The 23,001-nt window shown below is 41.8% G+C and overlaps 3 protein-coding genes and 1 long non-coding RNA gene across 13 annotated transcripts; all 4 read right to left on the bottom strand.

Moving 5' to 3' along the window:
- Positions 1-234: 234 nt before the first annotated feature.
- On the bottom strand, positions 235-6,004 carry LOC139613380 (protein S100-A13). Its single transcript, XM_071469984.1, has 3 exons — positions 5,845-6,004; positions 895-1,016; positions 235-722 (listed from the first exon to the last, which is right to left on the bottom strand). Exons 2-3 carry the CDS (start codon positions 1,012-1,014, stop codon positions 567-569), a joined length of 276 nt encoding a protein of 91 aa, XP_071326085.1. The 5' UTR covers positions 1,015-1,016; positions 5,845-6,004; the 3' UTR covers positions 235-566.
- Positions 6,005-6,910: 906 nt separating this feature from the next.
- Positions 6,911-8,632, bottom strand: LOC139613377 (protein S100-A11-like). 3 transcript variants are annotated; one of them, XM_071469983.1, is made up of 3 exons: positions 8,562-8,632; positions 8,305-8,439; positions 6,911-7,117 (listed from the first exon to the last, which is right to left on the bottom strand). In XM_071469983.1, exons 2-3 carry the CDS (start codon positions 8,431-8,433, stop codon positions 6,983-6,985), a joined length of 264 nt encoding a protein of 87 aa, XP_071326084.1. In that variant the 5' UTR covers positions 8,434-8,439; positions 8,562-8,632; the 3' UTR covers positions 6,911-6,982. The 3 variants fall into 3 exon arrangements, with proteins under 3 accessions (XP_071326084.1, XP_071326082.1, XP_071326083.1); XM_071469981.1 differs by having other exon boundaries at positions 8,305-8,484; positions 8,562-8,601; XM_071469982.1 differs by lacking the exon at positions 8,562-8,632 and having other exon boundaries at positions 8,305-8,530.
- A 1,870-nt stretch (positions 8,633-10,502) lies between these two features.
- On the bottom strand, positions 10,503-21,236 carry pbxip1b (pre-B-cell leukemia homeobox interacting protein 1b). Of its 7 annotated transcripts, none has more exons than XM_071469969.1 (11): positions 21,102-21,236; positions 19,095-19,171; positions 18,658-18,733; positions 18,253-18,320; positions 17,010-17,421; positions 15,763-16,008; positions 15,573-15,596; positions 14,934-14,986; positions 14,496-14,609; positions 13,765-13,999; positions 10,503-13,593 (listed from the first exon to the last, which is right to left on the bottom strand). In XM_071469969.1, the coding sequence occupies exons 2-11, from the start codon at positions 19,143-19,145 to the stop codon at positions 11,831-11,833; spliced, it is 3,042 nt and encodes a 1,013-aa protein (XP_071326070.1). In that variant the 5' UTR covers positions 19,146-19,171; positions 21,102-21,236; the 3' UTR covers positions 10,503-11,830. The 7 variants fall into 7 exon arrangements, with proteins under 7 accessions (XP_071326070.1, XP_071326071.1, XP_071326075.1 ...); XM_071469970.1 differs by having other exon boundaries at positions 10,503-13,590; XM_071469974.1 differs by having other exon boundaries at positions 13,909-13,999.
- Positions 21,237-21,718: 482 nt separating this feature from the next.
- Positions 21,719-22,253, bottom strand: LOC139613379 (uncharacterized). Of its 2 annotated transcripts, none has more exons than XR_011686737.1 (2): positions 22,112-22,253; positions 21,719-21,903 (listed from the first exon to the last, which is right to left on the bottom strand). It is a non-coding gene; the product is annotated as an uncharacterized lncRNA (long non-coding RNA). The 2 variants fall into 2 exon arrangements; XR_011686738.1 differs by having other exon boundaries at positions 22,108-22,249.
- Between the last annotated feature and the right edge of the window lie 748 nt (positions 22,254-23,001).

Below are 23,001 nucleotides of genomic sequence, written 5' to 3'. Positions count from 1 at the left end.
CACAGCTAAATATAGCAAGTGTTGGTGGTAGCTGTGGAAGGAAGGGGCATCGCTGCAGAGGTGCCTGTGGGTCAATGTCAAACCACATGAAGGAAACCAATGTGCCCATAGAGTATTTGTATGTATATATTTGTTGTTTACCACCAGAATTATAATGGAAGTCAGTGGTTAACACCAGCAAGGAGACAAGTTGCTCATTGATGAATTGCTAACGAAAAACTGCACACAGCACGATTTTAATATAAAGTTTTTATTTTTGAAAATATAGTAAGTATCCTTTGTCTAATTTGTATAAAAAAAACGATGTCCAGTTCAGAGTCCTTCAATGAGATCAGTATGATGTGACTGAAAAAAAAGATAGATCTGGACAAACATCAACATGTAGTTCAGAGCATTACATAACTGTCAGATTAAGTGAAGGAAAATTATTACGGACTGTCGTGAAAAAAATGTATACACGATCTCTGGAACATTTGGAAACGAGAAAAGATACTTAAAAGGTGCAAAAAGTAAAAACAAAGGCTGTTAATTTGCTGATGGATCAAACACTGCAGCTTCATAAGCATCTATGATGTGTCTGCACTGCAGCCAGACTTGCTCTGACTGAGGGCGTTGGCCACGTAGCCAACCAGAGTGAGGTATTCCTGGAAGCTGACCTTTCCATCGCTGTTCTCATCCAGTCCCCGCTGCATCTCCTTAATGGCAGAGGAGCTGTTTGTATCCTGAGCAAAACACACAAGGACAGACAGTAGCAAACAGGCATTACTGTCAGTAGTAACATGTTGTGATAGGAATGAATGATAGGGGGAAAAAAAAATTTCCGTTTATACTGATGGATCAATTGTTTACAGGAAAGGGTGCCAAAGAACAGCAAAAAGTTATGTAGGTCCTCACCTCCATGATGTTGCCGAGCTGTTTCTGTACCAGTTTCTGGAACGATTTCCCATCTAGGTTCTCCTTCCCCCTGGCAGAACCGAGAAATGTGGTTACCACCGTCTGAATGGCTGACTCCATATCTAAAGAGAGGAAGGCAAGGACAAAAAGTAGAGAGGAGAATTTAGGGCATGACAAGAAGAGATATGGCCATATCTCAGACACTCAGACATCATGCCGTTAGGTTACTAATTCCACTCCCGTGAATTTTATTAATATGAAAATACATTTACTTTCGGCTTTGGGTGGATAAAAGGCTTATTTCAGTTATTTAGTGCATCATTTGTTTGCATTGCAGAAAGGAGAAATGTGCATAATAACCTTGGAAGGCTTGTGCACATCTGACAGATTAAGATTAGGGATTCTTCACAATTTATTATGTGCAATCATATCATATATTATAATGTGATAATAAAACATCTCACCTAATTTAGAATGTTTTGAATGATGGAAATAGTCAAAATATTGGTATATTGGTACAGAATTATTATATAATGATTATATTATAATAGAGATTAAGAACCTGAGTTGTCATTTAAGACATAAATCTGTAGCAATGACAAAAGGGCAAATGTAATTCTTTGTTGTTAGACAGATCACATCTTGAAATTGTATTTGAACTGAATATGTGTGGCTGTGCCCTGTGAACATAAACATGTGAGAAAGGTGAGACACACAAGTGATGTCAGCATAGAAGAGGAGGAGGAGGAGAGGAAACCAGGGGGAGATGGAGGGGCCGAGCCCGGAGGCTCTGTGAGGTAAACAGAGCAAGAGAGCGGGAGTGATGGAAGGTTGAAGAGGAGGGGAGTCTCTGAGGTAAGCACAATGGGAGCTGTGATCTCTGACGGTGGACACCTGATCCCCACAAGCCAGCGGGAGGCCACAGGTTCAGATTACTGCCTGCTGCCCGTCTGCTGCAGCAAACCTCCCCTCACACTGTAGGAATACACTGCATACTGTCCTCAAGTATCATCATCATCAACAACTAGCCTGAACGCAAACATCTAATACTGCTTTTATTGAGAGACTCCAAGGGCATTTGAAGCTAAGAACCGGAGACATGCAGACTGAAGTTTTGATTTGTGTCGCACATTTCTTACTGCCAGTTGAACATCGTGGGATGCTAATGGGGACAACTTTTATGCTTTCATTGGATGTCAGATCTAGAAAACAATAGCTACATCCCACTTCCATACTACGTGTTGTTGATTAACACCAATAGGCCTTCACATAGAACATTTGGGCATGTCAGAGCAGAAAAAGCACAGATGTAAATAATGAAATTAACGGTGGCTGGATTCCATTTAGCTGCTTCAATTTCATGGTCCTGGTGTTGTGCACACTGGCTCACTGTCACACTGTCAACTTGAATAGAACAGAGCCATTGTTAATGTTACTAGTAACAACCGAGCTTTTCCTACAAAGACAAATGTCTGCTGTGAAAGGGGCCTATTGTCTCACAAAGCAATGCACAAATGAAATAGAGAAGCTACTCATGGCTGCAGTAAACTGAAAATGAATTGAGGGTGGTGATGAGAGAAGGGTCAGAAAACTAAAATGATAAATTAACTCTTTTGCTTTCTTCATGTGACATTTAATTGACAGTGACATTCATCTGCAATATATTAAAACTAAGTGCCGATAAAACAGATCTGGGAACACTTACATACAACCATCATTGCACCATACCAAAATGTATATGTAAAACAGTGCACTATGACAAATTGTCTACAGTATACAATTATTATGGTGTATGGTGTATCTTGTATAAAATTAGTGAAATTAGTTAAATTAATGTTATATGGACCTGGGACACACCAACAGTTTGATTGCCATCTATCAGCACACAAATGACATCATTTCCTGCTGGTAAAAAAGCATATTGATTTCTTTTATAGTGACTGCAAAAACAGTACGTACACTATGATACTTAATATTTAGTACATACTCCTACTGTGTATTATTGGTGTTTAGAATGACATTAGGAAACATATATATATATATATATATATATATATATATATATAAAACTGCAAAAAAGTAAAGTGAAACTGCTGTATCGTACATACAGTTTATTTGGTCATATGGAACTGGGACACAGAGAAAGTTATGCCTTCAGTCAGTGTTAAAAAAGTACAGTCAGTGTGTGTGCAACCTCAAGTATCCAGACATAATTCAGCCAAGAGAGGGGTCTCTTTAGGTCTCTGCTCCCATTTAGCTCTGTGTTGTCTCAACAAACAAGATTTCCAAGGCAACGGCTCACAGAAAATAAAAGGCCTGAATAAATGCTGCAGACACTTGAGTAGAGTTGATAAGTATCACAGCAGTGTGGGGTGAGACCTCGCTGCAGGATTTCCAGTGAGTACTGGAAACTACCACGAGGCAGCGGTGGCCACGGGACGGGTAATGATGATGGGTGCCTGGGGTGATGTTGTTGGAGTAACTGTAGAAGCTGGTAAGTCTCCCATCTGACACAGATGTCACACCTCAATGCTCACACTATGCCCCTATGTACACTGACGCACACACAAAGACATACAGATAGACAGACAGAAAGACACACACACATACACACACACACACACACATATCTAGAGAAGGATGACACCAATTAGGACTTCTGTTGCATTAACCTAATTACTGGGTGAGTGAGAGCAGCCACCCAAACCCTGGATTCTGTTTCATGTCTCCCTGTAATGCCAGCACACACATGCACGCGCACACACACACACACACAGCTCTTTCCGACATACAAGTGAGCATCTGTCATCAGCATGCTGTTCATCATTATTTCATAGGTTACTATAATTGTCCCAACACCTTCCTAACACCCTCTACAAGACAAACAGCAGCCCAGGAGCAGGTCGGCCAGTGTCTGTGTGTGTTTGTATCTGTACGGGCCATATATCAAAATGTCTGACAGCCCACCATCCATTAGGGTCTCCTCCGAATGTAATGAGATGAACATGAAACCAGGAAGCCCTCGGTCAGAACTGGAGACATCAGGGCCACGGAATTACAAATGGGTAGAAAAGGAACATGTATTAGGTTTTGCCTGATAAGAGCAAGAAGTGGCCTTGCTGGAAGTGTGCTCTGAATACACATGAAGCTCTCCTATAGGCTCTCAGCACTTGCACTGCACTCAGATTCATAGTGTGGAGTTGGGATCATAATGACTCAAGTGCAATGAATGCTTGTGGGAAGCCCCGAACATTGTTTTATTTGCATGTCTGCTCCTTTTTTGTGGCATTTTACTAGAATTTTGTACCATCTTCCGTGGTTTCTGGTCTTTTGGTCTTAAGACATAACCCAGTTTCATATGATGTTATGACCAGATTAACAACACAGTGATAGTTTTATTTCTCTTTTGAATATTTTTAGAGGCCAAAACTTACAAAACTATACAGCAATATCTGAAAAAATAAAAAGAATTTCTTTTTCTACTTTCCCATAATCCACCAGCTATATCTTGTCACCCTGAACAGGATCCTGATCAACAGGAAATTGCTGATTGGAAACTGCTGGTTTGGAATTTGGTTAATCACATTTTTTATGTTAATGTGGTAAAAAAAAAAAAAAGTTACATAATATCAAATTAAGGGAATTGGATTTGGAATCTGGTCCTCTGGGAGTTTGAGACAATTTGAAATTAAGAGGTAAATGACTTCCTGTTGTCTCTGTAGCTCATTCCAGCATACTTTGTACTGTTATTTGTTTTATCTATTTTTTTTTCTCAGGCCTTGTATTCCTTCCAATCACAATAGGACTTCTGGTTCAACAAATGATAAATAATTATTAATAAATATCTATCTAATACCATACCGTCTGTCCTTAGTGTTTTTATGTTTGGATTGTGATCTACAGGTACTGCAGAGGAAAATCAAGCTCCCATACCATTTATGAATCATATAGTGTTTGCATAGTACCTCTCCACTAAATCAGTTTAATCCTACATATTGTGCAGACGCTGGTGAGTAAGTCAGATATAGTGAGAGCCGAAACTAGTTTGAAGGCTTGACATGTACAAACCAGTCCAAAGGTAAGTCAGGTAAGGCCACCCAGCCCTCCTGATCCAACCCCCCGCTCCCCGGTTCTCCAGCTGACACAGGCTAACAGAAAATGTAGGTATAGGCTCACACTGATAGTTGTTGAAGTTTTTTAAGACAAGCACGGGTCATCAACATGCGCTGGCACCCGACAGTTCGTTCATGAGCGCTGATTAGTGACCGATCAGCTCCACCCTGCTCCTGCTGTTTGAACTAGGTGTGTCTGACTCGCTTCCTCCAGGAGCAAGTTACCTGTCATCGCCCGGGTCGCTGTTTTCCCCCCGCGTCGTTAAACTGCACCAGGTCGAAACCATCCGAGTGTCGCCGCTAGAGTCTTATCATATAACGTTAATTATTCAGACTGACAGGAGCCCAATCTGACCCCCCCCCCCACCCCCCCGGTAAAGTCATCACAGCGTGACTGTTTAACGGGGCGAAAACGGCCTCGACGCATATGCGCCAAAACTTGTCAGCGCCGTGCGTAACAGAGATGTTAGGGGCTTGCCCGCGTCCCACATTTACATTTAGACGCAACTAATCCCGACAATTTGTACAGCGGCCAGAGGCAGGACTGACACACAACAAATAAATAAGTAAACGTGACTCGGGACTCCGGTTTCTCTTTAAGTGTAAAAGGATTGGGGTTGGATTACCAAGAAGGAGAACCCGATCCCTGTGACCGCCAAGCTGGGTGATGACAATAGAGACAAATGATACAAAATTGATGACACACCGCAGGAAAAAAAAAAAAAAAGCTAAACTGATCATTTTTCTAGTTTGCCTAGAAAACAGTTTGGATTGAAATGTCCTGCCGTCAGAGAGAAAGCTCAGCACAACATTCATAATCAGAATAAGGCAGACTCACCGTTAGGTCGGGGAACAAAAGGCGAGAATCTACTTCAGCTGCTGCTCCTTCTCTCTCAGAGATCCTCCTCTTCAAGCTTGGGCTGGATTAAGCTGCAACACATATCTTTTCCGTGATTTAACTCCTCACTCCAGCCAACTTTTTTTTTTTTTTTTTTTTTTTTTTTTTTCATTGTCATAGGGCGTGTGCCTGAGAGCGAAGGAATGTGGAGAGAGGCGCAGCTTGAGCAACACAGCAGTTTTCAGCAACATTTTCTTGCAAACATTCCCGCTGCTCAGGAAAACACAGCGAGTCCTTATAATGTGTTTTAATAGGAAAAAAAAAAAAAAAGTCCAGTCTTACTTTTGTCTGTCAGATCATTTCTCTCAACGTGTAAGAACACGCACGAACAAAGCTTTCCTAACACACAGATGTGCTCGGGGGCCACACCCTGAGCCTTTACTCTCTTGTGGAAAGATTTTTAAAAGATAGTGCACTCAAGAAAAAAATAATAGTAAAAAAAAAAGTAACGAACAAATTAACAAGTGAAGGCCTGGGAAGCAACACACACACACACACACACACACACACACACACACACACACACGTGTTTACATTTCATCTCGATTTTATTTCCAGCGTCGAACAACTAAACCTCGCTCTGCCGACGCCACACCTTTGTTTGCGCGGTGAGGAGAGATGACAGACACCAAGAGGCGCGTTTCCAGGAATTAGACAAGCCATGAACACATAATGCTTTCACACACATTCTCAGCTTTCATTCTCCAACACCCTCACAGACCTGTAAGCACAAGCTGCTGTGAGTGTAAGTGTGGGTTTGTGTGTGTGTGTGTGTGTGTGTGTGTGTGTTAGGAAACAGACTGGGCTGGTTTAGAAAACTGCTGAAATTGTTCAATAGTATTCTGTGACTAGTGTGTGTGCCAGTTTGGCAGCAGCTGGTGAAAGAACCAGAGTGAAAAGAAAAGCAGACCACTGATAAAAACATATTGCGCAGTTGAAACAAACACTAGGGTGTTTTCCATTTGGCTGCTTTCCTATTCCCCCCCCCCCCCCCCCCCCCCCCCCCCCCCACCCCCTAACTGTATGACTGTAAATCAGTTAACACACGTGGAACTGTAACAGAGTATCTGAGGACACTCTATTGGCTGAACCCCCCATGCTTGCTAGCAAGATGCCCAATCAGCTGCCAGAACTCCAGGAAGCTGAGCTCTCCATCATTGTCCTTGTCCAATGAGCTCATAAGTTGGTCAAGAGCTGCAGGGTCACCAGCATTCTGCAAGAAAACAGGAAGATACATCAAATGCTGGAAACAACCCTGACAGGCACAGCGGAAGATGCAGGGCTTGTGTGGTGAGATGAGACAGATGAGACTGGCGCCATTGGCACAGGACACCAGTTCACAAATTCATGCAACATCAGCAGAGGTGGTTTGGCAAGAGGATCTTTGACTGTGTCACCATCTAGTGGCCACTAACGTTTATTTCAACTCTTCATGCAACGAGAAACACATGGAATTTTCCACACTTGGAAGAGGCAGCCCTGTATTCTTTGTCAGACCACAGGAACTGCTACTTTCTACCATTGTGTTCTAGTTAAACATGCAGAGTGAAACAACACAACCACAACAAGGCCAAATTTCCAAGTCTCTCAAGGTCAGAAATCTGTTTTCATGACAAACTCATTGTTTACTTGGAACATTCAACATGAAACACTAGATGCAGTAATATCCTGCTATATAACTACTCATTCCTGCTTAAGGTCACAGGCAGGAAAGAGTACAGTCTTCTAAAATGTTCCTTTTTAGTACTGTAATTTGACTCACATGCATTAAAGACTGCCCACATACAAGAGCAAGCAATGACTAACACTTAATTACATGGTCAGAGCAATAAGAACCAATATGGCATCCAGATGATAAGCATTTCAATATGTATCCACCCTCACGAGAAAGCTGTTCTGCCTGGTAAACAAAAAGGAGCAGAGCAAACTTAGAATATCTCCCTGACTTTTGTCTTTCAAACATGCAGCTGATGCAAAATCTATGGATAAGGTAATAAGGTGATGCATTTTAGTTACTGTCAACAAATACGATCAAAAAGATGAAAAAAAAAAAGCAACAATGCAAAACTACTAAAGATGTAAAACTTTAAAAACAGGTCACAGATACCTGCGTCACAAAACAGTGATTTTGTCTGGGACTACTTTTAGCTGTAGATTTACTCACATTTAGTAGACAAGTGAGTGTTTATGGCAGCAGGTGGGTGTATGTGTGATCGACTCAAAATAAACTACAGTGACCATGGTTATGAACTAACAATGGTGTGGCTTGCTAATGTGTTTTTAATAGTTTCTGGTCAACAATGGTCAGGCTTTGGCTGCACAGGCAACACTTGGTGGTCAGATCATGTCATTGTTGGTTATAGCTATATTGTTGTTTGTGTGTAAACCTACAGCCCTTACCTTGACAAAGTTGGGGAGCTCTGATGTGACCAGTCTGTGGAACTCGTCTCTGCTCAGTGTGTCAGAGGAACCATCACTGCCAGCATACGCCTTGAACTGGGACACCAGCACGCCAACAGCAGACTCCATCACGAGCTGAAAGACAGACAGGAGGGAAGTTGGGCCGGTGAACAGCAAATGCTGTTCAGTCTGGGTCAGAAGAGAAACAACACTTAAACTAGAATTTGATCTGGCAGCAAAAAATCATTGAGACTCACAGACTCAGGCACGTGTGCGGGTAAACTGTGCCGACACAAGTCTTCCTGGTCTTTTCTAGCCTACTTCTCCTGGTAAAGAAGATAAAACATTCACTAATTTGTCTGTATATATTTACAGCTTTCTTTTTGGTACACTATTAATTGCGACGAGCAAAAATGTAAACCCAAACACCGCTGACCTTTTTCCATGACGTGATGGCATTTCCAGATGCCACTACAGCCTGTAGCTAGTCTCTGTCAGAAGTTACAGATTACTGGATGAATCACCTCATTCAAGAAAACCCCAGAACAACTCAGACTGGCAACAGAAGTTAGGACAGTTTATACATATCACAACATCTGCACACTAACAGTTTAATGTTTTGCTAAGTTCATGCTGATGCGTGGACAGTAGTCTGACATTTTTCCATTCCTGTGTATGAGTGTGCAACTGTGGGTGGGACTGCAGCAGAGAGCAAAAAGAAAGCAGTATATCAGGTGTAATTATACCTCCTGTGTTGCAAAAACTTTTGAGAATGAGGCACTTGGGTTTCAGCTCAGAAGAGTCACATTATTCAAGCCAAACGTCTGACAGGACGTGCACAATTATGTGGCATATTAGGTAGGCAGTTAGTGCTAACAAGCACAATAGCTTTATCAGCCAAATATACCCACACATTGTTTTCTTGTCTCAGCTGTATGAGACAGACACAAAACACACACACACACACACACCCAAATCCCCATACACCTGAAACTGCAGTCTACACTTCTCCTCCATTCCCTTGGCCGTCACTGCAGAAGGAGAGTGCAGCTACTAAAAAAATAAATGTATTACAGAGATGACTGAGAACTCATAGTACTATACAGAGCAGTGTAAAAGCATCAGGGTTTTCCATGGGGCAATGCTGCTAGTTGGTCTTATGATTGTTGCTTTGCTGTAGGTGTACTTGTGTCCAGGGGCTTGTTTGCCTATGTTTCAAAACATCATTTATACATCTGAATTTTCTTGATTGCCTGCTGTGCCCACTGATCCAGTTTGTGGCCTGGAGAGTAGATGCATTTTATGCTTTAAAAAAGTTTTGTTCAAAACTCTTAAGTGTGGGTGAAACTCAGAGGTCCTTTGAGTCATATGCTCTTATAGCTGTGCCCAAGGACTGATTTACAGACTTTATTAGGCAGTTAGTCATTACAGAGAAGTGTACGTTAGGGAACACAACTCTGTATGAAACTTTGCACTACACAGAGAGGATATGGATGAGCAGATAGGTATGTGTGTTTTTATTTGTCTGCGTGACATCACCACTGAAGCCACAGTACAGCAGTTTTACAGTAATATGAGGAGGAATGGATATCTGTACTGGTATACAGTATTTATGTGAAAAAAAATAAATCTATATTTAACCAGGTCAGAACTATAACTTCTGGTGTCGAATAGACACAATTATTGACTGAGAAAACAGACTCACAGTGACTGAATGATGTCACAGTCAACTTCACCCTCTCTGTCTTTTGCTTTCTTCTTTTCTTCTAACATCAGGGCTGTTGTATCTCCACACATCCAGATGCAGTGTCTAAAATGAGGGGACAACAAAAAAGTATCCCTGAGGACACAAAGACTTAAGTCTGCCAAAGACAATCCATGGACCATGGACAGGATACACTCGTGTTGTATTGATCTGTCAGTAACAAGTAACACAAGTAAGAGCCTTTTACAGACTCCACTCCCCTTCACCAGAAACCGATGAGACAATTGTTCAAACAACCATGAAACTATAATTAAGATTAAATAAAATAAAAAAATATCATTTTCTTTCCAACGCATAAATCCAATACCATCAGGTTCAGGTGAAGCATGAACAAATACCTAAAGTCACTGTCTATCTCTATAAAATCAAATGTTTGTGGGCAAATGTTTAAATTGTTACACAAGTTAGCAAAAAAAAAAAAAAAAAGACAAAATGCAGTTTTTTCATCTCATGGATGCATACATTTATTATTCTGTTCTTATAACAATAAAATGGGCAAAATATGAGCATCCCAACATACAACGGTCTCTATGCTGCATTGTTACCCTCTGAAAGACAACCGTTAGTGGTTAAAGAAATAACAACAAAAAAAAAAAAAGGAATTCCTTACTGCTGTTTTTGAAAACTATTTCCCATGACCTTAGCGCTAAGTGACCAACCTAATCAATAAAAACCAATGTTACATTCATAATAAAATAATAATTAAGGACATTTTAGTGCACAATAAAAGTTCTGTACCTGAAAAGAAACACATGTTCAACATGTCAATATTTTATGTGCCCGCCAATTGTTTTCTACTTATATTATGCCAACTTCTATAAAATAAGTTAACTATATATTTCAGCATTTCAGCATAGTTCTTAAAAACGTTTAATGCAATATGTACAAACATTTGAAACACGATCAATGCAGATTTCTCTAATTTCACATAGAATATTCACTAAACCATTTCAGCAGTTTCACATTCACTCCACCCTTTATCAAAAAAACTGTTAATGTTTTGAAGGTAATCTGTCATTAACAGTCAGGCTATAGCAATTACTACATAAAGATGGCATACTGTAGGTACAGGCCTGATGAGTGCATAGGTAGACGTCCAACAGTGCACAGTGCAGTGGAAGAGGTGTAATGTGTGACTAAGACTGTACAGTAGTTATTCTAGAGATGAGAGTCAAAGCAGAGTAACATCTAACTCAGTCTAACAGCTTTGATCTCCCCGATGCAAAGGGAGAAAGTAACAGTATCTACAGACGTGACTGTCACACTCGTGGAGGTTCAACATGAGCTGCAGGTGCTCAGTCAGAGATGTACAGCTAGACATGGGGTTTTAGAGAGTTTTCTGTGGACACAAATAGTAGCTATTGTATGCATTATGCTTAACAAGTGTCATTGCATTAAAGGAACAACACTAAAGCTTAACTGTAGTCCTGTTTTCTTCTTCTCTTGTAAATCCATCCACATAAACCTTATAGTCTGTTTCAGATGCAAGCATTTTCTCTACCACTGTGAACAAAGATGTGTGTGCATGTGTGCAGGTGAAATACAAAACTTCCCAAAAACTGTGAAATTAAATTATAAGTTGAATCACTGGGACAGCAGCCGGTAGTGGTAAAATAAGATCCCGTAAAAAAAAGGATGACAGGATGATTAATGTATACTTGTAAGCATTTGTGGTCCAATAACAAGTGTTCCCTTTGAATAACCCCTCATCTGTCATGACTCCTCTCAGCTACTTTTGACAGATCCATCAATTTCTTCACTTCAGCCCCGTGCTCGTCCGCTCTCCTTCCTCCACTCCCCTTTGACTCTCTCTTCTTTCTCTCCCACTCCTGGCACTGAAAACTTTTTCATGACTTCTCTTTCAAACTCCTCCATTTCTTGCTCTATGGCGCTATCCTCCTCCTCTTCCTCGTCCTCCTCCTCCCCGTTCTCATCCCCTTCAACCATATCTTCCAGAATATCTCCCACATCCTCCACAAAATCTTGAAAGCTTATCTGGTCATGAACAAAGACCCCATCCTTGAAGAACTCAGCAGCTAGCTTTTTGAGCTCCTCTCTTATGGAAGCATCTACTCCCACCTTCTCTGCCTTGGCTAGGTACGTTTGGAGGATGGCGTCAAACTCAGGGAAGGGGACAGGAAGCAGCCCCTCAGCCTGAGCGCAGGTCTCCAATGAGTTACAGTGCTGTGGTGGTTTGGGGTTGTGCTGGAGCCGGTCTCTCTGCTGGACCCAGTACTCTGGCTGTTCCAGGGAGGGTCTGCGATGTGTGTGAGGAGCCTTCCTGTCTCCCCACTCATGCTTTTCATGGTGGCCATGATGGTGATTACCAGAAAATTTGAGCTCATCTTTGTTTTTTTCAGCACTTGACCTGTCCTTTTTCCAATCTCCGTCTTGCTTTTTCTCTTTCTGTCTTTTCTCTTCTCTCTTCCACTCCTCATCTTTCTTTTCCCGCTGTTTCGTCTCATCCTTCCTCTTCCTTTCCTTATCATCTTTACCATTTTTACTCTTCCACTCATTTTCGTTCCACTGTTTCCTGTCATCCTTCCTCTTCCTTTCCTTATCATCTTTACCATTTTTACTCTTCCACTCATTCTCGTTCCACTGTTTCCTCTCGTCCTTCCTCTTCCATTCCTTATCATCTTTACCGTTCTTACTCTTCCACTCGTTCTCGTTCCACTGTTTCCTCTCGTCCTTCCCTTTCCTTTCTTTACCATGATTCTTGCTGCGATTCTCACTCTCGTCCCACTGTTTCCTTTCACCCTTTCCTTTCCGTTCATTACCCTCATCTTTGCCATTTTTACCCCACCCCTCACCACCTTTCTTCCACTCTTTCCTTTCTCCTTTCTCTTTCCAATCTTTCTTCTCCCATTTCTCATTGCCACCTCCCTTGAAGCCATCTTTCACTTTCTTCCACTCCTTCTCTCCCTTCCACTCGTCCTTGCCCTTGTGCTTCTCTCCGTGGTCCTTTCCTCCCTTCCAATCCGTCTTCTCCTCCTTACCTCTCCATTGTTTTCCCTCTTTCACTTTCTCTTGTTTTGCCTTTTTCCAGTCTTTCTCTTCCTTCCAATCTTTTCTCTCACTCTTTTCTATCCATTCCCTCTTCCCTTCCCTAGCCTTCCATGGCTTCCCTTCATCACCTCTGCTCCCTTTGTCTTTCTTCCACTCTTTCTCCTTCCTTTGTTTTGTCTCATCACTGTGCCCCTTCTGCTTCCCTTCCTTATCTTTCTCCTTGTCAAACTTTCCTTGCTCATGTTTTCCCTTATTCCATTCTGTTTTACCTCCATCTTTGCGTTCTTTTTTCTCTCCTTCCTTCCGTTCAGTTTTTTCCCTCTCTTTCAACCCCTTCTTTTCACCAATGTCATATTTTTCCTTCTTCCAATCTGTCTTCTTCTCCTTTTGGTCACTCCATGGTTTCCTGGCCTGTTTCTCCACAGCTGCAGCTGTGTCCTGCCTGCTGTCCTCTGGCTGGCCACTGGGGGGCGATGGAGTGGGCTTCACAGGTTCTTGAGCTGCTTCACTGGCTGCTGACGGAAACACAAGCAGTTGTTAGAACTACAAAGATGAACAGTGAGCAGTCAAGTGAGAAAACGGAAGGTGAATAAAGTTAGAAATATCCAACACTTTCCCTTGCTTTCTAAAAACTATCATCTTTCTACATCTTCTACCCTCCATCACATCCCTCTGTCCCTTTGTACCTGAGGAACGTTTTAATTCAGTCACAGTCGATCTCAGTGTTTCTAGTTCTTTCTGTAGGGCCGGGACAGACTCCAGCTCTCTCTTCATCCTCTCATTCTCTGTCTGAAGAACAGGGAGAGATGCCATCTCTGTCTTCAACCTACTGTTTTCCTTCTCCACCTCCTCCCACCGCAGCCGCTCCTTTGCTCCCTCTGCTGCCTGTCCCATGGCTACATTTAGCTCTTCTCTCTGTGCCTGTTTAAAGAAAACGAACAGGAAAAGAGGGCCCAGTGAGAATATTACACACTCAGTGACACCTTTATATGCACAGACACACACTCATATACCATACTGTATGTATACTGCGCGCGCGCACACACACACACACACACACGCACACGCGCACACGCGCACACGCGCACACGCGCACACGCACACACGCACACACGCACACACACACACACACACACACACACACACACACTTGTACTTCTATCTTTGTGAGATAGAACCCTAACCCTGACCCTAACCTTAACCTAAACCTGATTCTAACCATAACTCTAAAACCAAGTCTTAACCCTCAAAATGTGATTTTAAGGTGTCTCAAAAAGTGAGGACTGGCCAAAATGTCCTCACTCTGTTAGTAAAATACTTTTTTTGATCCTTACTATGTAGCAAGTACAAGTACACACACACACACACACACACACACAGAGGAGGAAATAATGTGAGAGACAGAATGGAGTCGCACCTGAAGTTGGGCTTGTAGCACAGAAATCTGCTGGTTCCCTTTGTCTAACTTATTTAAAAGCTCTGTACTGTCAGCATCTAGTGGTGATGGAGGAACCTCTGGATTAAGCCACTCCTGTCAACAAAGTGCACACGCAGTACAACACAATGGCAAGGCTTTAGAGGACTTCTCAGAATCATTATTGCCAGAAAAAAGTAGCCAGGAAATGAGAGAACAGTATGTGTTGATGAAATGGGGAAAGAACAAAAGTCCAGCCAGTTGCACAGTTGGTAGACAATAGCAGTAATGCTGCCAGCATTGTGGGTTGTCTCCTACTGAGCATATCACACCAAACCTTCATGCTGTGGTACTCATTGTCCTTATACACAAAATGGCATAATGAGTAAAAGTTCAACAGAATAGAGGGAGGAAAAAGAAGTGAATTGATGCAAGACTGACCTGTTTTCCTGGTACATCTGACTCTTTCAGTTCCCTGGTGCCATAGTCACTCTCTGCAAATCATTATGCAAAGCTTTATTTCGACATTCATAATACACTGTCAAAAAAGACAAGCAGAGGCTACACTCTGTTACTTATTACTGAAAAAAGTGACACCCACCCAAACAAAAATCAAGGCAATAAAATGTGTGTTGCTCAGCTGAGTAAGGGCATACATACTGCATCATTTCAAAAGGAAAGATAAGGGGCAATGTATTCCTTTCTGGCTGAAAACCTTGTATTTCAAAGTTTGCTAACTTCCAGTTTCAATTTTTGCCTGATCCTCAATGTTCTTTCAAAATCTGCTGTAAGAAAACCTAAAAATTGACTAGCAAAGGCACAGTGGTCAAGCTAAAGCTATTGGTTCACATTGTGGTGATGCGGTACAAGGTTTTCATTTACCAACAGAAAAAGTATATAAATCACTCTCTTCCTCTAGTTCACACACATTTAAAAGCATGAAGTGCTTTAAAACGTGTCAGAAGCAAAACTGATTTTTTTTTCTGCATGCACATTCGCACATACAAACTCATGCTGATGACAAGAAAGCACTCATTCATTCACTCATGCACATACAAACAAACCCACAAATAAACCTACCCTCATCCAGGTCCATGAAGACACCTGCAGGTATAATACACCTCAGTCGCAAAGTGCCCTTTATCTATTCCACTGCTAGCACCATGTTCCTCTATCTAACCTTGCTATAACATCCTAAAATCCATCTAAAATAACATGGGAATTGGGATGGGATGTTTTCCCTCTCAACGGGTCAAATGGTGATGCCTACCTGAGAAAAAGATGGTGCCGAGGCCTAGCAGAATGACAGCACCAAGGATGCACTTGTTCACAGAGAACCCGCTGTCTTCCTCACGCTGTGGCAGCTGAAACTCTTCCTCTCCTTCCTCTTCCTCCTCTGCCCTCCCGATCCGTTCCAGAGCTGCTAAGAGAGACCTCCTCCTCCTCACCTCTGGCTCTCCTTCACCCTCCGTCCTCTCAGTCCTCTCCTCACCCACCTCTGAATCCACAGGGGAATCTGGAGCAGTATAGGAAAAGTATGAAAGCTTTTTTTTAAAGTATATTTGGACAATTACCGTGCAATTTACGGGTTTAATCTATTTCATAACTACCCCCAAGGCACAACCAGTGAAAACAGCAGATCATTTACTTTGTAGGTATTCATTAGACAGTTTTATTTTCTGACATTTATCATTTTAAAGCAAAGCCGTTGCACATTGTTGGGCACAAATTTGCTCTTGCACTCAGGGAGCTGATACTAGATTGCACAGCAGGTATGGTGCTGTAACTGGTCTGATCCTGCAGCATGAGACAAAACTCCTGATGGGAGGTAAGATTTGCTTCTTTATTGGCTCTGCTGTGCATGGCACGCTGGTGAATTTGCTCAATTGCCATTCCTTATTTTCCATTAAACTGCACAAAGTGATTCAAACACTTCATTTCGGAACTTCTGGCACCTTGAAACAACAGTGTTTAAACTTTCCAAACTATGTGCATCCCATTTTATTGCTAAAGAGCAATCATGCTATAAACAGGTGCTTCAAAGATTCACTCATTGACACTTAACTCTAGTCGTCAAACAAAGGATGTATGAAAGAATGCACAACAGAGCTAAAGAAGGCTCACTTTTTTAATGCTTTAGTGAGACAAAGAGCTGCAGACAAAACACCAAACTGCAAAAACCTTTTGAGGTCCCAGTCCCTCTGAAGCCAATTTACTTCTGCTGTCATGCAAATAAGAGTTTCTCTGTCACAACATGCTCCCTTCCTCATACCAACCACAGCCTCTCCAGACAACTTCCTGGCCCAGATACAGAACAAGTCCATAACCAGCTGGTCCACCAAGTACACTTCAGACACAAATAGTACATATGGCTTAGTCTCCAAAAATAGAGAGGAGAGGATACAGGCATACCATGTGATGATCTTTGCCGTGTATATAACAACATACACATAATAAAAACTGGTGCTGAGGTTATAATATTAATATAAATAATAACCTAAACGTTGCTGTTCATACCTGCCTGATTCCCTAAATCAGTTGTCCTTGGAAACAGGTCTGACTCCTGCCCCTCCTGCTGCAGCTCTTCCCCATTTAGTGGATGCAGTGCTCCTTCCCGTGCGAGCCGCTCTTCTTCTTGCATAAACTCCATCCCTCCCAGAGTCTCTGTGCTCAGCAACGAGGATGGGGGCTCATCAGAGGAGGGGGTTATGTGGGAGTAGGAGTCAGAGAATGAATCAGGGTCAGGGCTGGACTTTGCCAGCCCCTCGGGTAGGCCCTCTGACTGGCTGGGTGCATCACTGCCAGGAACAAAGCTGCTGGAGACTTCCAAAGAAGTGGGAACAGGGGCATCAGTGATGGCGGTGGGTGCAGAGGTGTGCTGCTCAGTGCTTGTGTCTCCACTTAGCTCTGCTGTTTTTTCTTCTGACACCTGGAATCAGGTCATTAAAATCCCCTTAGAGTACAACTCTGTCACTCAAAGGTTTTAGGGCAACCTATATTCTAGCATTTTGGTTTAAACTCAAGCAAAGGACATAATTCAAAAACAAAAGTTCAACAGGCTGGGAAATGTGGTTATACACTCTCTGGCAGAAAGTTAGATGATATAGATGAATACTACTGTGGTGTAAATATAAAGCGGAGCCAGGCTAGCTGTTTCCAGTCTTCATGTTAAGATAATTTAGTTGTTTCAAGAGAATGGTCTTGATATTCTCATCTAACTCTCTGCCAGAATTCCAATAAGCACATTCCACAATATGTTGAACTATTCCTTTAACTTTAAAAAACATATATGAACCAGGTCATTGTGAAATGCCTTTGACTCTCTGAGTTTTCTGCACCAGTCTTTCATAAAGCCCTTGCTAAAAAATTAAATAAGAGCCCTCTCTTATTTTCTAAATTTCTATAAATAGAAACTTTGTGTTGGCACTGCAAAATTAACAGAGATTAACATTATTTTATAACTCCATCAAGAACCCGTATCCTGGTAACAGCTGAAGTGAGTCATCCTCCAGGTATAAATATTTAGTTGGAGGGGCAATAATGTTGCTACACAAGCTCTGGCCAATCACTATTAAGTACTCCTGGGGGATACGCAGTTTTAATGCTCTGAGTAAATGGGTGAATGTACTCACCAAAAGTGTGGTATAATCACAAAATGAAAGACATCAGAATGCTTTTGTTGGCCAATCACAACTACATCTTCAGCTAAGCTGTGTAACAAATAATACATAATAGAAAATGCTGTGTTTTGCTGTCTTACCAGGTGTTCCTCCACAGGGGACCCGCCTGCAGATGCTTCACCCTCTGCAGGCTGGTTTGCTCCAGAGCCTGGCTCATCAAACACAGACACAGGAGACAAGAGAGAAACTTATTATAGCAACAGTTTAACATTATTTGAAATGGAGCATTTTGACACCATATGCACACCAAATGTGCATAATACAGAATGATGAGCAGTGGTGATGTGGTAAATTGTTTTTCACTTCACTTTTACTTCTCTGCATCATTTGACACACTGAAGTAAAAATCAGAGAATGCAAAGGGCTAAAGTAAGTACAAAAATGAAGAAACAAAAGACAGAAATAATAGCTTTGTATGACAGATATATATTCTTTTCCTGTGCCATAAATAATCCCACAGTGCTCAAATTTATTCTGAAAAATACCTGCTGCAGATGTAAGGCTTTCCCCATGGTGCTCTGTTCCCTCTGCCAAAGGCCTCAGGGTTTCAGCGACAGTCTCCTGGTACAAACAGAAAAACAACAGTCAAATGATGCATACACACAGAACATTCAGTCTATCCTTTGATTGTTTCTGTGCAGCAGAAATGATGAGCATAACTCTCTTAAACAAAAGCTACTGCCAAAGTGCCACTGTGCCAGGCAGTATGTGTGTACATGTGTGTGCTTCCAAAAGCCAGTTTGCCTTTCTGAGTAAGTTAAATCTGGAAAAAGGCAAGAAACACAGACAGTCTTATTAAAGAAACCTACTTCATATTCAGGTGACCTAAAAGAAAATCAATTGGGACAAGGAGTTTTCTTTTTTAAAAATAATGCAATTTCATTGAGGTCGTATTCCTATGCTCTTTACAGTGTGGTGATACCTCAGGAGTGAGGATGGTCCAGCTGTTGTTAGCACTGCTGCCGCCAGACATGGCCCCCTAGAGGCTTTGCCTGTCTCCTGCAACACGGTAGGAACATACAGAACAGATTACATTATTAATAGTTCACGGAGAAAAAAGCTAATCAAGGCCCCATACTCCTCTGTGCCTTCATATCATCTGAATCAAACTTAGTGAAGCGACAGTTAACATCCCCAAGAGAGCAGGTGTCTTGTTCAGAGGCCTGCCACTGTTGTACAATTAGGACGACAGTGTGAGTACTGCAGCTTTAAGTAATTTACATCCTTTGTGCACACAAACACAGGATTTGGATATGTGACTTTGCCATTCAGCCTCACCCATTCTGCCAATAAAGGACCTACTGTAAGGTGGTGTAAACACATTGCTGTGTGTGTGTGTGCATGTGTGTGTATGTGTGCAGGAAGTCCCATTTCCTGGGAGCATTCAGTTCTTCATTAGTAGTTTGTGTGTGTTGTGGGCCTTTTGATCACCCTGGCTTTAGGGTTAGTGGGGAAATGTTTTGGCAGAGACACGGGTAACTAAGGCCGGCACTATTTGAGATACAGGCTGTCTACATCAAAGCTATTGGTCTGTTGAATAGATGTCTACAAACTACCAAATTTCAACTCCATACTGTATATTGCATATTTGTTCACTGCATAGGAATTACAAGTTTTACAGTAACTTGGTGGAACCATTTTCCTCTCTTGTAGTTATGAATGTGAACAACAAAATGTGTTAAACACAGGCAGACATTTCTATTTTACCACCTGGTATAAATCTTTGAAACCTTCCTTTCAAACAGCCGATGATGACGTAATAGAGATGCATATTTATTAAGTCTAGTCTGGCTTTCATCAGTGAATGCAGAAAGAATGAACCACATTGTCTGGGTAATGACACACTTCACTCCCCAAATTCAATTCTCTCCCAACTCCGCAATTTAGGTCTCCTAATCGAGTGCCTCCCAAGAGAAGTCTACTGAATCTAGCCTAGGGCCCAAGGAGCATTGTGGAGCATATAGTGGAATGGCTTAAATAGACACCAGCTAAATATAGCTACCAAGAGATTGAGCAGAGACAGGAACAGGGAGCATGCAGAAGATGGCCATGGGGAACACAACAGAGGCAGCAATGTATTCTAAGGAGAGTTTTAAAAGGATTATTTTAAATGCCCCACAAAGCTAGTGGCTTTTAAGAGTCAAAAATAATTTTCACTGCCTTTTCCTACTTTAATACCATTTGATCTTCATGGGCACCATCTAATCTAACCTACACAACTGTAGCTTTGGAAGGCTGGGTTACATCCCTTAACTTTGTATGTTTACAGATACTTGACACCCTGGCTGATCTCTTTTTACTAATACACCTTCAAACAAAAAGTAATCCTTGGAAATGTATATTGCCATGCTTTTTTTTTTTTTTTCTCGAGCAAAACACAACAAAATATATTGTTACAGCTGCAGACCTAATCTGCTCATCTTCTCTCAGCAGGGAAAAAATACCAAAAAAGGTCAAGAGAATAAACCACAGGACAGGCCATTAGGACAGCAAAGCTAAACTGTCAGCAGAGGCGACATATCCAGTTTGTTCACAGCAGTTCACACACAGCATCACCAACAACGCAGTTTATCAAAGTATTTTGTTTACAGGCTGAAATATTGAAGCCTGTGACAGGAAATGTCCCATAGCGACAGACTCAAATAAAAATAAAACTTAACGCCCCTTTCAACAAAGAAAGGTCACGTCTTAAAGGTGCTGAAGGCCGGCGTTAGCAAGAAAAACTACTGATGGTTTCAAGTTATATTGTTAGCATTAGCCATTAAAAGACAAACTTTCCATGTCACAACTGTCAATCGAGCAACCAGGAAAAAGTGACTGAAGCGACGTTGGCGACGCAATGGAGGAAAAAAACAACACAAAACAGACACAGTTGTTACTGTGTAATTACAAGTACTTGTAAGTAACATTCAAATTAAGTGGTTCTTACCGTGGTCGGTCGCTTTGCTTCAGACCCCACAGTCTGTCACACTCACAGCAACACACTTCTGAGTCTTCCCATCCAACTTGGGAACTTAGAACATGCCTCCTGAACTTGCATGAGCCACACGCGTCTCGTCCAATCAAGAGCAGCGTTTTCTCTGATCCCGCCCCCTTCCGTCCAGTTCGACCAATAGCAATGCGGCATTACTATACTTCACTGGGAAAGCTTCCAAGTTGATTGACACATGCAGGTGATAACATATGCTTTTTTCAAACACCCCCAAGTCCTCTGCTTTTATCACTGGTGGTCCACAAGCTCAGGTTGATTCCAGGTTGATACTTTAGGTCCCAGTATCCTCATTTCCAATATGAAACAGCTTGTAAAATGTATCCCATATTTTTGTTAAATACATACATCATGAATTGGATGGAATTTTACAAACTGTCAAATTAGATAAATACAAGCCATGAAATCTCAGTGAAGGCACATGAAATCTACAAGAGTACATGTGTGACACTCAAACCAAATGATTTTTCTTTGTTTTTCTTTTTTTAGCTGCACAGTATATGTCAATTATCAAATTAATCAAAACAAAGTGAACAAAAATTCAGACATAAGGGTAATATTTTTCTATTCATTAGTTCCTTTATTCATTGCCACACCAGTTTGTCTTGTACAGTGAACATCACAGGTGCCATTCCTTAAGATCTCAGATCAACAGAGTTGAATTCAGGAAACTCAGTATTTGTAGAATCTGGATATGTGCCAGTATGTTTCCTGAAAACCCAAGAGGAGCATCCTATAGACCCTGAAAAACAGAAATGTTGATGTGTGTAAGTGCATTTAACAGTTCTATGATTTTGTAAACCTATTCCTCAATGAAATTGCCATTTTCTAAAATCGAGAGCCTCTTCTTTAACAGGTAATTGCATTTAATACATTAGAGAGATTTTGATTCACTGTGTAGGCTACTGAAGTGGTAAATTGTTGTCATATGAGACAAGACTCATACTTGCCAATGCTTTGCCAGCACCGCTGATCAAACACTCCATTTCTGATGAAATAAAAGCTGGTTGAAATTACACTATAGGAGCCAACGGAGAAACAGGGAAAATCAATGACCACTTGATCTACTCTTCCTCAGTCTGTCAGTCCAGGATCTCTTTGATGCACCAGCAGCAGAGAAGGAAATAGAGGCACTCCTTAACTGACTGGATGAAACTGTAGGCAAAGTTTCCTCCCAACAAGTTCTTGCCTCGTCCCAGACCCATGGCCATGTCCCGCAGGTGCTGTCCCAGAGAGGAGGAGGGCATGGCTTGGGGAAGAGGACGCTGGGGATGCATTGCTCCGGAGAGGAAAGGGAGTGATCAGGCAGAGGCAAAAAGGAGGGCAGTCGATGAGAACAGGAGGAGAGCTCTGACAAATGGGATTGGACCGGGCTCGTGCAGCAGCTGAGGTCTGCTCCGTATTCCAGGCACAGATAGCTCCTCTACTTATAACCTCCTATATGAACTGCAGGCTGCCTCCTTCCACGTCCTGCTTTTTCTAGACTATTCCCTGCTTTCATAAATTCACTCATTGATCAAAGGCCTTGTTTACTGTACCTTTGCACTGCACTGTTGTCCTCTTTTGAATGCTACCCCCCCACACAGACTCTCTCTCTCTGAGCTCTAACAATCCCTGAATCAGCCCCCTTCTGTTACAGCCTCATCTGTTCACAAACAGGAGAGTTCCAGTAGCTCCAACACACCCCTGCACTACATCCCACTCTTTGTTCAGGACAGTCTGTGACAGATGATCATACCTTCTAGCAGTGTGTGCTGTGCTGTTTAACTTTCCATCAAAGTTTTTTCTGTGTAAAAATAAAGGGATCTAAAAAGAATACCCAACTAGATGATAAATATTT

Source organism: Trachinotus anak, unplaced genomic scaffold (genome assembly GCF_046630095.1).
Source record: "Trachinotus anak isolate AG129_WGS33_773 ecotype Australia unplaced genomic scaffold, CSIRO_AGI_Tana_v1 ptg000032l, whole genome shotgun sequence".
NCBI lineage: Eukaryota > Metazoa > Chordata > Actinopteri > Carangiformes > Carangidae > Trachinotus > Trachinotus anak.
The sequence above is the reverse complement of the archived record's forward strand: the minus strand, read 5'-3'. Positions and strand labels throughout refer to the sequence as shown.

Bases quoted from the DNA above. Each gene is read 5' to 3' on its own strand.
- LOC139613380 (XM_071469984.1), bottom strand. From the start codon at position 1,014: ATGGAGTCAGCCATTCAGACGGTGGTAACCACATTTCTCGGTTCTGCC. The intron at 723-894 runs GTGAGGACCTAC...TGTTTTGCTCAG, and splicing joins AGCTCGGCAACATCATGGAG to GATACAAACAGCTCCTCTGC.
- LOC139613377 (XM_071469983.1), bottom strand. From the start codon at position 8,433: ATGGAGTCTGCTGTTGGCGTGCTGGTGTCCCAGTTCAAGGCGTATGCT. The intron at 7,118-8,304 runs GTAAGGGCTGTA...GTTTTCTTGCAG, and splicing joins AGCTCCCCAACTTTGTCAAG to AATGCTGGTGACCCTGCAGC.
- pbxip1b (XM_071469969.1), bottom strand. From the start codon at position 19,145: ATGTCTGGCGGCAGCAGTGCTAACAACAGCTGGACCATCCTCACTCCT. The intron at 18,321-18,657 runs GTATTTTTCAGA...TTGATGAGCCAG, and splicing joins AAGCCTTACATCTGCAGCAG to GCTCTGGAGCAAACCAGCCT. The intron at 15,597-15,762 runs GTAGGCATCACC...TTATACCTGCAG, and splicing joins CGGCACCATCTTTTTCTCAG to GTGTCTTCATGGACCTGGAT.